At 57.9% G+C, this 13462-nt stretch overlaps 1 protein-coding gene across 4 annotated transcripts in view; it reads right to left on the bottom strand.

The window, feature by feature from the left end:
* The window catches only part of SORCS2 (sortilin related VPS10 domain containing receptor 2), a 422409-nt gene that overhangs the window by 8303 nt on the left and 400644 nt on the right, over nt 1–13462 (bottom strand). For all 4 annotated transcript variants that reach the window (XM_059165935.1, XM_059165939.1, XM_059165918.1 and 1 more), the window contains exons 17-23: nt 12648–12776; nt 10020–10191; nt 5729–5915; nt 5307–5440; nt 4276–4399; nt 2937–3049; nt 2153–2278 (exon numbers count right to left, since the gene is read on the bottom strand). In XM_059165935.1, coding sequence (XP_059021918.1) covers nt 2153–2278; nt 2937–3049; nt 4276–4399; nt 5307–5440; nt 5729–5915; nt 10020–10191; nt 12648–12776 — 985 coding nt within the window. The remainder of the gene's footprint in view (nt 1–2152; nt 2279–2936; nt 3050–4275; nt 4400–5306; nt 5441–5728; nt 5916–10019; nt 10192–12647; nt 12777–13462) is intronic.

Genomic DNA, 13462 nt, shown 5'->3' with positions numbered 1-13462 from the left:
GACTCAGCCTCCATGCACAGCGTTTTAACACCTGGCATTCCCTGGAAAAGAGAAGTCCACATCCGGGCCCGGACAAGCCAAAATAGCCCAGATTTGAAGGATCTAGGAAGACACATAGCTCTGTGCTGCGGGGAACGCCAGCACCTCTTTGTTTCGGGGGTCCACGTGAGGCTTCAAAGGAACACCTCGTGGGAGACCCCCAGCCCCATGCCCAGTACCTGGCACCCAGCAAGGGCCAGGGGCCTGCCGTGTCATCCGTGGCAGGGACGAGTCCCTGTGACTTTTCACCGACCCAGGGCCGGCGGCTTACTCTCAGCACTCAGGACAACGAGGGTGGGGGCGCCCATCTGTCCCCTCCTCCGTCTCCTTCCAAATCTCTCCTGAGCGCCCACACCTGACTACTGCAGAATTAGTTCATCTGCCCACCAACTTGGCAGGCAAGAGCGAGGGGCGTCCCCAAGCCCCGCTGTGCCTTCCCCAAGCAGTGCTGAGCCTCTGCAGTCAGCTCCCTGTCTGAGAAATGGGTACAGTCACTCTCCATCGTCTGCCGTCCTACCCCCAGAGACACTGCATCAGCAGGGACCCCCAGGGCCCAGTGCAGTTGCCCTTCAGGAAATGCTGGGGGTCAGGCCCAGGCAGTCATGTGTCAATCAGGAGGCAGCCTGGGTATGGCAGGGTGGCAACCAGAGCGACCTTGGAGCTGTGTCCCCTCCAACCTTCCTGATGCACCTCCCACCAAGCTGTAGAAGGAGACATGCCGGGGCGCCTGAGTGGCTCAGTGGGTTAAGCCACTGCCTTCGGCTCAGGTCATGATCTCAGGGTCCTGGGATTGAGTCCCACATCGGGCTCTCTGCTCAGCAGGGAGCCTGCTTCCCTCTCTCTCTCTGCCTGCCTCTCCGTCTACTTGTGATCTCTCTCTATCAAATAAATAAATAAAATCTTTAAAAAAAAAAAAAAAAAGAAGGAGACACGCCTGCCCAGTCCCCGAGGTGCCGCAGGCCTTGCTCTGTCTTCCAGAAGGCCTCCTGGAGCATCCGTCTCAGACTAGTCTGGGAGTAGCTGAGCTTCTGACTTTTTGTTTTGTTGTTTTTGTTTTTGTTTTTGAGATAACACGTACTTCCTTCAAGTGCACAATTCTACCGTTTTTGGTCTATTTGCATCTGTGCAACTATCACCGCTGATTCCAGAACATCTTCATCTTTCCTTCCAGAAACCCAGTGCCTGCCAGCAGCCCCGCCCCCTGACCCCCAGCAACCACCTCCACCTTCTGCCCCCAGGCCTTGGCCCAATAAGGACATTTCCCATCCACGCCCTGGCGCAGCAGGTGGCCTCTGTGACCAGCTTCCCTCCCTCAGCACCCCTTTTGTGGGGTTTGTCCAGATGGTACAGGGGTCAGAGCTCCCTCCTCTTCATGGCTGAGTAAGAGCCCGTGGTATGCGGGGACGCATCTCACCCAACAAGGCCTGTGGAGGCACATGTGGCCACCCCGGCTGCGACCCTCCCTGTGTGCATGCATGTGGACGGACAGCCGCGCGCTCCCATGTCCGTGCTGCCTGCTAACTCTGCCTGTGGTTTCGGGGAGCAGCTGACGGCAGGCTCAGCCGCGCGGGAGGGGTCCTGGTTCTGTACGCGACCTAGAGTACCGTCGGTTTCGGGAAGAGTGACAGCCATCCCGGGGAACGTAAAGAAGCTCCAGCTTCTCTTGGGGTCTCCACCCCATGCCTGGCCTGGCCCTCCAGGTGAGGGCTATTACTCAGAGCTGAGACATGCAGTGAAGATGTGTGCAGACTTGATGGAGGCTGAGTTCTGCTCTGTCCTGAGACCCGCGCCATGGGAGTCCATGGTTCTCCCTGTCAGCCTGGGCCGTGGTGACCAGCACCAGCCAGCAGAAGGGGAAAGGAGATGACGCAAGTCCCCCTGTGGGGCAGTCTGGCCCCGGGTGCCCTTGTGCCTCCCCAGTCCCCAAAAGTGACCTTGAAGTCCATCTGGGTCCCATGGAGGAGGGCCAGCCGCTTGTGTCGGGCAGTGACTTGCGAGAAATGGGCCTCTCCGTGATGATGAGCCGCTGAGACTTCTCCCCCAAACCCCCAGCACTAGGCCTCAAACTCTGGGCAGTGCAGAGAGAACCTGGGACCCATGGCCGCAGGGATACCTTGTCACTGGTGGGGCTCCTCTTCCTCGTGGGCCTGGGAGGGGGCAGGAGCACATGCAGGTCGGCCAAGGTAGGCAGTCCTGGCTTTACCACCGTCACCAGGAGCTCCTCAGGGATGCTGGTCTCCTGTGGGGACACAGACGCGCCCCTCTGAGCCACCTGCCTTCTCTGTTCCCTGCCGTACTCCCGGGGTGTCAGGAATACCCTCTCACTCATCTTGGCCTGGCCAAGTCCCAGCTATCTGTCCTGTGAGCTATTCCTGACCCCTGAACATACGGGGACAGCCCCTGGACCCTGAAGCACCACGTTTCCCCTCCTGCAGCTCTCCTAGTCCCTCTGCCCTGCCCCCACTAACACCAGCCTCCTCTGGGCCAGGCCTGCCCCCTCTAGTCCATTCCTCACACCGTGGCCGGGGTAAAGGTGAGCAGGCCCCTCTCTGGCTAACGTCATCCCAGACATCAGGGCTCCTGACCATACAAATCCTTCAACCCATGGAGTTCAGCTTCCAGAGGTCCCTCTGCCTCCTGAGAATCCCACTCTGTGCACTCCTCTAGCGAACTCCTATTCACTCTTCAATGCCCAGGATGGTATTACCAGCATTATTAAGAGACTGAGGGGAGTCAAGGCCAGAGAGAGCCTCGGCCTCTGGCAGCAGAGATGACTCAGGGTGGGCAGAGCTCACAGAGATACCTTGGCCCCGCAGCGAAAGAAAGACCAGCCCCCTCACTCTGCCCTGCCTTCCCACCCCCCACTTCTCCTGGGTACCCGCAGGGGCAGGGGGCACCTTGGACAGCAGCCGCGTCACCACCAGGCCGATGTCCTCTCTCCACTCAGGGGTGTTGGGATTGTGGGCATCCAGCTCCTTGGAAAAGTGTAGAGCCACCACCTGGAACTGGTCTGAAGAGATGTAGAGATGGGGAGCCAGTTAGCCCTGGGCAGCAGGGCTCTGTTTCCCGGCAACTGCCAGCCCCAGATGGCCTAGGACCACCCAGGGTAGGACATGGCAGCTCACTTTTGGAATATGAGAGTCCTCCCTGTGCTGGCAGCTGCCCAGGCAGGGCCCACCTCTCTGACCAGCACCAAGGAGTGATCACTGCAGCACCGATGACTGCTGAACAGTGCCCCCCTGGGGAGGGAGGGCTAGGCGCCTGCACCATGAGATCTGCCCTTTCGTTCTCAGGGGCGCACATACCCCATGAGACTGGGCTTCCATCTCCCAGGGATCCACAGACTTCACTGGGCTGATCTCCCCACCAGAATGAGAGTCCTGCGAGGGCAGAGGCCCTACCTTCCCTTTCCCGCACATGTCCCGGGGTTCCTGGCTCAGAGGCCCACTCCAGGGCCACCTGCCAGTGGTGGTACTTGGGGCTCACTATACTCTCCACGTTTCTCCTGAAACCTGGGTTTCCCACTTGGGAAACGGGAGAGGCTTTGCTGGGATTAATGGCCCAAGGGACAAGTGCTTCATGAGCAGAACTCAGCATCTCACAGAAGGGGGGGGTGCTATTCCCGAGCTCTGGTCTCAGGACCCTCTGTGCATGTGTTTGTGAATGAAGGAACAGCCACGAGCAGGCCTGCTAAATATTTAACTGATGGCTGTTGTCCATGGGCAAGGCTGTTCTCAAAGCCACATGAGGTTTCATTGGTGGGCTGAGGAGGGCCACAGTGCACTGGGTGAGGGGTGGGGTCTCTTCCATGCTTATGATGAATTTCCTATGGTAAATGTCTCCCTTGAGGGTCTAGGGACCCCCAGTGAGCACAGAAAATGGGGTGCAGATTCAGAACTGAGTCTCCACAAAGGCTGAGTTAGGGGGCTCAGGTGACAGGTGGCAGAAGAGGTCAGGCTCCTGGGAGGCATCACTGGGTCCCCTTGACAGGTCACTCAGCCATCCCCTGATCTGTGCTGTGTGAGGCCCATGAGTGCCATGGACTCAGAGATGTGTCTGTGTTCATTTTACAGACGGGGGAAACTGGAGGCCCGGGGAGCGTCTGAGCAGTGTTCACTGGCTCCTCCCTGAGCCTGCGGCTGCCCCGCATTTCCAGGGCGTCTGTGGCTTACGTCACCTGAGCTTGGGGCCCCCAGAAGGGACGAGACGCACAGCACGCCCGAGGAGGGGGCTCACCCAGCACGCGGACCACCGTGGAGTCCTGCAGCACTGAGCTTCCACAGGCCGCCTGCACCGTCACGCGTACGTCCCCTGGGTCTGCAAACCGTGTGGTCACGGAGTTCTCCAAGGAGAGCAAGGGCTGCAGGCGACATGAGTGGGGGTCAGGCCCGGGGATCAGGGGGCAGCCCCACACAGGACAGCCGGCTGCCCCACTGCCTAGGACCTCACCGAGAATGTTCAGACTCCCCTGCTCTGGTCAGAACATGTGGGCAGCATTGGGAGGCACGGGGAGGGCCCCCACCCCCCACCCCCAGCCATCAGCTCTAAGCCAATGCAGCCTGGACCAAGTGTCCCAGTGTACCCTTCCTTCCAGACCTGCCCGAATTGCTGGGCTCGAAGTAGCTGAGCTGTGATTTGAATCCAGAGCCTAGCACCTTCCTCAATCCTCCACATTCCAGAGAAACACGACCTGGGGCCTACCACTCCCCCCAACCCAGGCCTCTGCGTCTGGGCCTTTAGCCACTGTTGGGTCGTTCTGCATGGAACGCAGGGCAGCAGCCCTCTGAATGAGGGAAGGACAGCCCTCTATGGGTCTTGAGGACCTCAGGCTAAGGATGGGCAGCCCTACCCACAGAGACCTTCTAGGCCTCCAACTGGCCATTGTCTGTGGCTCCCCACTGCTTCCAGACACAATTTAGGGCTCTGGGTGAGGCCTCTGACATCCGGTCCAGCCCCAAGGGTCCCCTCCTCCATGAAGCCTTCCCTGACCATACCCAACACCCAGACTAGAAACAGCCGATCTTCCCTGGCACTCACAGCACCCCCCAATCCCCTTCCCGTGATGCTCATCACAGCTCAGGACACCTGCTTTGTTCACATCTCTTTCCCCAGGAAAAGGCAGGGGCCAGCCTGCCTTCTTCCGCAGCTGCCAGATGCAGACATGGCCGGACCCGCTCAGCGGCTCGTGTCAGCTCCGCAGTCATACCCCGTGTCCTTCTGCCCTGGCCCCCTGCTCTCAACAGGGGTCACCCTGGGGGTCCATGCACCTGCAGGCTATGGCCGATCCACCAGTAGAACACAGTGAGCTTGGGGTTCAGGGGCAGCAGCACAGCTGTAAGGTTCACCTCCTGGTCAACGCCGACCACAGGAACCACGTCAAGGTGGAGGGCCTGTAGGGGGGCTGCAGGTCGCGGGAAAGCCCGGGGTTAGGGGACACTGAGGCCCTGGCTATTTCAGAGGGGGCTTCTTGGTCACCTTCATCACTTCCTCCCTCCTCACCCCCACCCTACCACCGCACACACCGCCAAGGGCATGGACTTGAGCCCGCCTGCCTGCTCCCCGTCCACGGGCTCACCAGCCCGGGGTCCTGTTGCTGCCCCAGGGAACTCCCTGCGTGCCCCTGGGGCCCAGGTTCTCTCTCTACCCCGGGAAGGGGGTACTCTGGGCCTCAAAAAGGCTGCTGACTTACAGTTGACCTGGACAAAGAGCACGGCCTCGTCATGCCCAGCCACGTTCTCTGCCCTGACAGACACGCGGTAGACGCCGGGGCTCTCGTAGCGGTGCCGGATGGGGTCCTCAGTCAGTGTCAGGTTCATGTACACGGCCTTGAAGCCATCCCCCAGGTCGACCTGGTACTTGGTGGTCAGGATGTCACCCTGCGGGAAATCCCATGAGACCACTCAGGAAGGATGGCACAGCCAAGGGGTCAGCAGGAGCTTGCATACTCTCCATCCCGTCCCTCCTCCCCTCGAAGGGCGCGGGCCCCCGGGAGCCCCAGAAGCTACACCCGCAACCTGGCATGGGCTGAGGTGCAGGACATTCAGAGAAGGAAAGGAAACAGTATCTTTCTCCACTTGGTGTCAAGAACAAGTTCTCACACTTTCCCTCTGCCCCCTCCCCTGCCCCATCACCCCTTCCTGCCATCCTACCCCTGCAGGAACACCCCCAAAATCATCTCCTGCTGACCCAGAGTGACACAGGATTCACGCTGACTCCTTATGATCCCCTCATTCTACGCCTGGGGAGCCTTGAAATCTTTCCCATAAATTACATTCACTCAACTTGTTCCACAAATACGGTGGCTGGTTGAACAGGGTCTGTGCTCCCAAATCCACATCCCCCGGGGAGCTCAGAATGGGACCTTATTCGGAAATAGGGTCTTTGTAGAAGCAATTAGTTAAGATGAGGTCACGCCGAAGTAAGACGGGCCCCCAGCCAGTGGCCACGTCTTTACAAGCAGAGGTGGGGGCTTGGGACACAGATGAGATGGCCACATGATGACGGGGCAGAGACCGTGTGGAGACAGAGCTACAGCCAGGGACACCCGCGCCCCAGAAACCGATGAGACAAAGAAGAATCCCTCCCCAGAGCCTCCAGTGGTAGTCCAGCTCTGCCTATGCCTTGATTTCGGGCATCCAGCCTTTGAAACTGGGAGAGAAGCCCATGGGGTTTTGTGCCTGCAGCACATGTCACTTGTGACAACAGCTTATGGGCCATCCGATTGTTCCCATGTGCTGGGCAAGAACCACGGGGCAGATCGGCTCACCGTCCAGGGCTCCTGTGGACACACAGGCTCACGGGGACCAGGGGACTGGGGTCTCAAGCTTGCCTTGCTCTGGGGGGGCAGGCAGGGGCTTGGTGCCCACCACCTGCAAGCCAGACGTACCTGGGAAGCCCCGTGGCTCCCAGGTGCAGAGGGCGTCACTGTGTGCCTCGGGACCCCACGTTCCTGCCTGCAGGCCACTGACGGGTGCCTGCTGAACGATTTAAACATTTTACTTCGTTAAAATAACTTGTCATTTTTGCCCACGATCAGAACGGAGTCCAGCAGCCCCGGCCATAGACAAGGAGACCCATCCCCATAACCCCGTCCCACACACTGCTGCATCTTGTGCACGTCAAGGAGATGTGGACATCTTGTCCCGAGACAAATGCCAGTTTCCATGTAGTTTGTAGGAACCAAGACAGCGCGTGTGCCCCGTACTGCACGCCTGGAGCAAACGCCCATCAAAACCAGAATGTCGGGGTGCAGAGCCACTGAGCCACCGCCAGCTCCTGCCGTCATGCCCCCGACTCCCCTGTCCTCCATTTCTGTAATGCTGTCATCTCGAGAACATCCCATAAACGGAATCCGACAGCATGGACTCACTGGGATTGCCTCTTTCTCCTTCAGTTTAATTCTCCGGAGCCCCACCCGGGTCATGACGTGTCTGTAATCTCCTCCTTCTCACCGCAGAGTCGTGTCCCACGCAGCGGCCACTGCCACTGTTCAGGCAGATGCCCCTCAGAGGACGTTGGGGTGTTCCCATGTTCTGTACTCAGAACTCATGTTCTGTTCTCTAGCCAGAAAGCTGCCAGCAACATTCACGTGCAGTGTCCTGCGTAGACACAGGCCTTCATTTCTCTGAGACACACGCCCAGGAGCACACGTGCTGAGTCATAGTGTGGTCGCGTGTTCAGTTTTCTAAGAAACTGCCCCCGGGTTTTCCAGTGTGGTGGTCCCCTCCTCTGCTCCCAGCCGCCGGGTACGAGGAGCCGGGCTTCTCCGAACCCTCGCCAGTGCTTGGTGGTGTCGCTGTGTCTTACTTGGGCCACTCTCCTAGACCTGCAGGGACCTGTCATCGGGGTTAGAGTCACACTCCCCTAACGGCCAGTGAAGCTGAACGACATTTGTGGGCTCCCCGGTCACCTGCTCCTCATCTGCAATGAACTGTCCCTCCATGTCCTTGACCCGTGTCCTAACCGGAGCGTTGTTTTCTTCCCACTTCTCCGCGTTCTAGTTCCCAGCGTTGGCCGGATGCGTGCCGGGCACGTATTTCCTCCACAGCTCCCCTTTCACCTTCTCTACGGGGCTCTCCTCAGCACACGGGTGTCTCACTCAAAGTCTGATTCACTAAATTTCCTTTACGGATGATGCTTTTGGCATCCACTCTACGAACCCTTGGCCCGGGCCCTGGATCTGCATATTTTCTATCTTTTTCCCAAAGGACGGCTAGTTTTTCACATTCTGTTGACCTCCGTGGTCCATCCTGAGACGATCTGGTATCAGGCGTCAGGTTCCAGCTGAGGCTCGTTTTTGCTGGCGGTCTGTTTACTGAGGACCGTCCTCCCTCCCCTGGGACACTTCCACTCCTGCTTCTATTTCTGGGATCTCTATCAGCTCCTACTTCTAAGTCTCCGATGCTTACAGAACTTGGCCCCGGCCCCAGGCCCAGCTAGTTCCGCAGGCAGCTTGGCCCGTGCAGGAGGGCAGGTGGGTGGGACTTGTGTGTCAGCGTGAAGAAGTGTCTGTGTGACTGGCTACGACTGTGTGTGAACACATGGGGAAGGCGTGTGCAAGTTCCTGTGGTCGGTGTGTGAGAACTGAGTGTGTGTGAGCAGGTATGAGTACACGTCCATCCCCACCAAGCTCCCACACTTCCCCACCGCCTCCAGGAGGAAGTCAGTGGCCCCTCCACATAGGGGAGTGCGCCGGAAGAACTCTCTTGCAAGGACACCTTTCGGTCACACCAGCAACCCCATGCAGCAAGGCTGGGGACCACGGGGCGGCGGGACTGATCGGCCTGGCCTGGCTCTGGCCGGGGAATCAGCCAACATGACCACATTGCCCAGATGGAAGGCTCTAGGGGGCAGCAAACAGCCATTTTTCCTGGAAGTCTGTGCTACAACTCGGGCAGATGGTGGGTCCACTCTGAGGGTCCAGGGGTCCCACCAGGGGAGGGGGCGTTGTCCTCCCGCCACATCAAGATGCTGCTGTGACAGATGCCTGACCCCTACCCTGGGGCCACCCCCGAGGCCCTGAGCATGAATCTCAGGACCAGACTCATCAGCACAGGGCCTGGAAGCAGGTGGGATCTGGGACCTGCCCTAGGTCTGGCCCAAGTCTGGGGACCACAGACCAGATCTCCCTGAGGGTGGGAGTGGCGTCTCCTCTGTGAGATTCTGTAGCTTTGAATTTCCTGCCTCTTGGCAAGTTTTTCTCATTTCTGTTTTTGGATGCTCTACAGGGAGTTTGCTGCTTTTATAATCAGAAAAATAAGCATGCTGTATATTAATTTTAAGAGGCTAGAAGAAAATACAAAACCTCGCAGTTGTTACCTTGGCGGTGGGGACAGGGTTTTGGGGGATATTTATATTCTTGACATTTTGGGTGTTTTTCCAATGTTCTACCATGAGTATAAATTCTTTTTTAAGGCAGAAGAATATGTAACACTTATACTAGAGAGGAAAAGAGAGAACATAGGGAGGGAATTTACATATTCATATAGATGACACAGAATTAAATCCATACAATCTCATCTACCTACAGGATTTATCTTTGGTTCTGGGATTATAACTAATAGTTTTGTTTTGCTTTTTAAATTTTCTGCTTTTCTTAAGATTCCAGATTAATTAAATCAATATAATTAGAGGTTTAACAAATTGCCGCCCACAGGAATGAATACATCTCGGAAGCCTCAGAGTCCAGTAAACAGTCTGCTGTGCACAGAAGGGTCCCCGCTGTGTGCGCTGGTGGCCCAGTGACCCCACATATTTCACAGTCCTCTGTGGTCTGGTTTCCGTCCTCTCCCTACTGCCTGGGGCCTGGGGGGGGTGCTTCCAGCCCCCTCTTATCCCCTCAGCTCGGAAAAGGCCGGCCTAGGAGATTCTGCTCCAAAGCACCCCTAGACGTAGACGGAAGAGACACACCCTTCCCCGCCCCACACCTCCCCTGCTTGTCCAGTGGGAGTGGCCCCAGGGAGACACCAAGCCGCGCTCACCTGCTCCTGCCGCACCACAAACAGGACGTCCTCTCCAGGCCGCACGGCCACTGCCTCGCCGCGGATGCTGACCTGCAGGCCCCGGGGCCGCATGAGTGGACACTGCAGCTGCGCGGGGCTCTGCCGGGGGTCCACACCGCCCTCGCACACATTGGACACCACCTTCCGATACCTGTGGCCACAGGGAGGGTCAGGGTCTACACCCGTGGTGGAATGGTGGAGGGAGGGCATGGGCCCCGCGGCCTGGCGGGGCCTCACTAGTGGCGAGGTGTGGCTCCCACTGGTGGCTTCCTCTGGCCTCCTGGCCTCCTCTTGGCCCCATCGAGGGCCATCACTGCCCTGTGTCGCAGCTGAGAGGCCAGGCGTGGCGGGGGAGGGGGGGCAGTCAGCAAGGGCAGGGTCGGCTCTGGCGCTGGCCGATTCCCTGTGTGGCCACAGGACTTGTGACAACCTTGACACCTGTTGTCATTGCAGCTGAGGGTGTGACTGGGCACAGTCCGGATGCTGGGGCCTTGCCGAGAAGTGCACCCAAGAGAGGCCAGGGCTCGGCTGTGGCCTTGACGCTGCCGCACCCCCTTGGGGCTCCCTCCCCCACCATCCGGTTAGAGGACACTTGACCCAGTGCCTCCTTCATATAGCATATTTGCTGGGGGGTGGGTGGACCATATAGCCCCTGCCCTTGCCTGGGGGACCGCCCAGTGGGAGTGGCAGACTGCGCTCTACTACCTCCCTCAAGGTAAAATCAGCTCTGGGAACTGGTCCCCAAGAGAGCAGCTTTCAGCAGAAGTCGGAAGGGCGAGCAAGAGAGGGAAGGGCACCCAGGCAGCAGGACTGGCATGGGCAAAGGTCCTGGGATGGGCGGCTGGAGCCAGAGTAGAGAACAGGACTGGGAGGAGGCTGGACAGGGGTTGGGGGCCAGTTAGGAGACCCCGGGTGAACCATGCCTAGAGTGGCATCACCTGACTTGCTGATTGTGAAGCTCCCTGGGGCTACACCAGGACTCTGGGTCCATAAAACTAGTATCACAACCCAAGAGCCTGGCTCTGCCCCCCTCCCTGAGCCTGGTACCCCCTCCTGCGCCCAGAACTCAACCACTAAGACACACTTTCAGGGGTTTATCACACAAACACATTGGATTAATTCAGAAGAAAATAGAGTCTAGGAGCTACCTCCCCCCGACCCCGGCGCTTTGATGCCCAGAACGTCACATGGTATGACACGCAATCCTTCATCTGTGATGTGGGCCCCGTCTCTGATACTTCTGACAAGAGTCCCTGCTTGCCGAGCCCTAGTGGGTGCACAAGAGAGGCGGCTGTGGCTGCTGACTGGATGGATGGTGGGTGAATGATGGATGGAAGAGAGATGGATGGATGGATTGATGGAAGGGGAATGGATGGATGATGGATGGATGGGTAATGGGTGAATGATGGATGGAAGGAAAAAGGAGGGAGGGAGGGAAGGATGAAGGGAGGGATGATGGGTGAATGATGGAAGGATGGATGGATGGATGGATGGATGATGGGTGAATGACAGAAGAATGGATGGATGGATGGATGGAAGGAAGGAGGGAGGGAGGGATGAAGGGTGAATGACAAATGGATGGATGGATGATAAGTTAATAATGGATGGAATGTGGGATGGATGGATGGATGGATGATAGATGATGGGTGAATGACAGAAGAATGGATGGATGGATGGATGGATGGAAGGAAGAAGGGAGGGAGGGAGGGATCATGGGTGAATGATGGATGGTTGGATGATGGATGGAATGTTGAATAGATGGATTGATAGATGATGGGCAAATGACAGAAGGATGGATGGATGGAGGGAGGGATGATGGGTGAATGATGGAAGGATGGATGGATAGATGACTGGATAGATTATGGGTGAATGACAGACGGATGGATGGAGGGAGGGAGGGATGAGGGGGGAATGACAAATGGATGGATGGATGATAAGTTAATAATAGATGGAATGTGGGATGGATGGATGGATGGATGATGGGTGAATGACAGAAGAATGGATGGATGGATGGATGGAAGGAAGAAGGGAGGGAGGGAGGGATCATGGGTGAATGATGGATGGATGGATGATGGATGGAATGTTGAATAGATGGATTGATAGATGATGGGCAAATGACAGAAGGATGGATGGAGGGAGAGAGGGATGATGGGTGAATGATGGATGGAAGGAAGATGGATGGATGAATCGATGGAGGGTAGAACTTACATTGCAAAGGCCAAAACCTACAACATCTGATCCTGCTTCCTCAAGTTCTGCCCCTGCACCTTCCCCAGGGGAGGTAACGGGGATTTTGCAATAAGTCCACTGACATTTTCTTCCCTCCCAAAACTGCCTCAAAGTGAAACAGAGACCTTAAAGTAGAGCGCCTCGGGACCTCCTGAAGCCACAGGCTCACAGCTTCATGTACCCGACGCTTTCGTTCTCTGTTCAGAGCCATCTCAAAGCACCTTCTGTCCCTGATGCTGCCCCATGTGGGTGCAGATAGAGCCCCTGCAGGGCCAGTGCCCAGGGTGACCCGGGGCCCAGCCAATAGGGCAGCCTCAGCTGATCTCTCTTCCACAGCTCTGCTCCTGCAGCACCACGAGGAAGCCGTGCCACACTCACCCGAGGCTGCTGCTGTAGGTCTGGCCCAGGACACAGTCGTCTGGTGGGGACAGGGGGTTAAACCAGAAGCTGGCAAAGCACTTGTTGGCCTCAGACTCCGAGGAGGGGGAGCGCTCAAATCCATAGTCGCTGCAAGAGAGAAGCGTTCAGGAGACAGGCTTGGGTGGGGATGGGAGCAATCAGGGGCGGGCGGGGGTCCACACCACAAGGGTCTGCAATACACCCATTTGTGGGGACACACAGCCCTACCCAGTCTGGAAATTAGGGTTACATTACAGGTAAGAAGCGTTGCAGAGGGGGTTCTAGGAACATCCAGGAGAGCACTGAGCCCAGCCTGGGTGTCCTGGAGGGCTGCCTGGAGGAGGTGCACTGAATCTCAAAGGAAGCACAGTGGACAGCCAGGGGAAGACAAGGGAGGAGCACTGCACAAGGAGCCCCATCAATGCCGGTGAGGGAGGTACAGGTGGAGGTGTTGGGCACATGAGGGGGAGCAGGAGAGCAAGGGTTGAGGGTGGCCAGGGAGGCAGGCGGCCAGAGTCTTCGTGAACCAGGCTCTGGAACTCGCAGAAGGGCTGGGTGGGCACCGCTTGCACCCGGGGACCCCTCCCGGGTTCCTAGGGCCTTTCGCGCTGTGAGCAGGTCACTGTGGTGGGTGGGGGCCACACACCCTTGAGTTCCCCGTGCTCCTCCCGGGAACACAGCTGGGTTTCCCACCTGGCTCTAAGGCACAGAGTAAGGTGGCGGGAGGACTGAGTCTCAGACCCGCAGCTACCAGGTGGTGAAGCTGCTCAGGGCGCGGGAGAGCCCAGCCACTG

The sequence above is a fragment of the Mustela lutreola genome, chromosome 1, assembly GCF_030435805.1.
Source record: "Mustela lutreola isolate mMusLut2 chromosome 1, mMusLut2.pri, whole genome shotgun sequence".
Lineage (NCBI taxonomy): Eukaryota > Metazoa > Chordata > Mammalia > Carnivora > Mustelidae > Mustela > Mustela lutreola.
The sequence above is the reverse complement of the archived record's forward strand: the minus strand, read 5'-3'. Positions and strand labels throughout refer to the sequence as shown.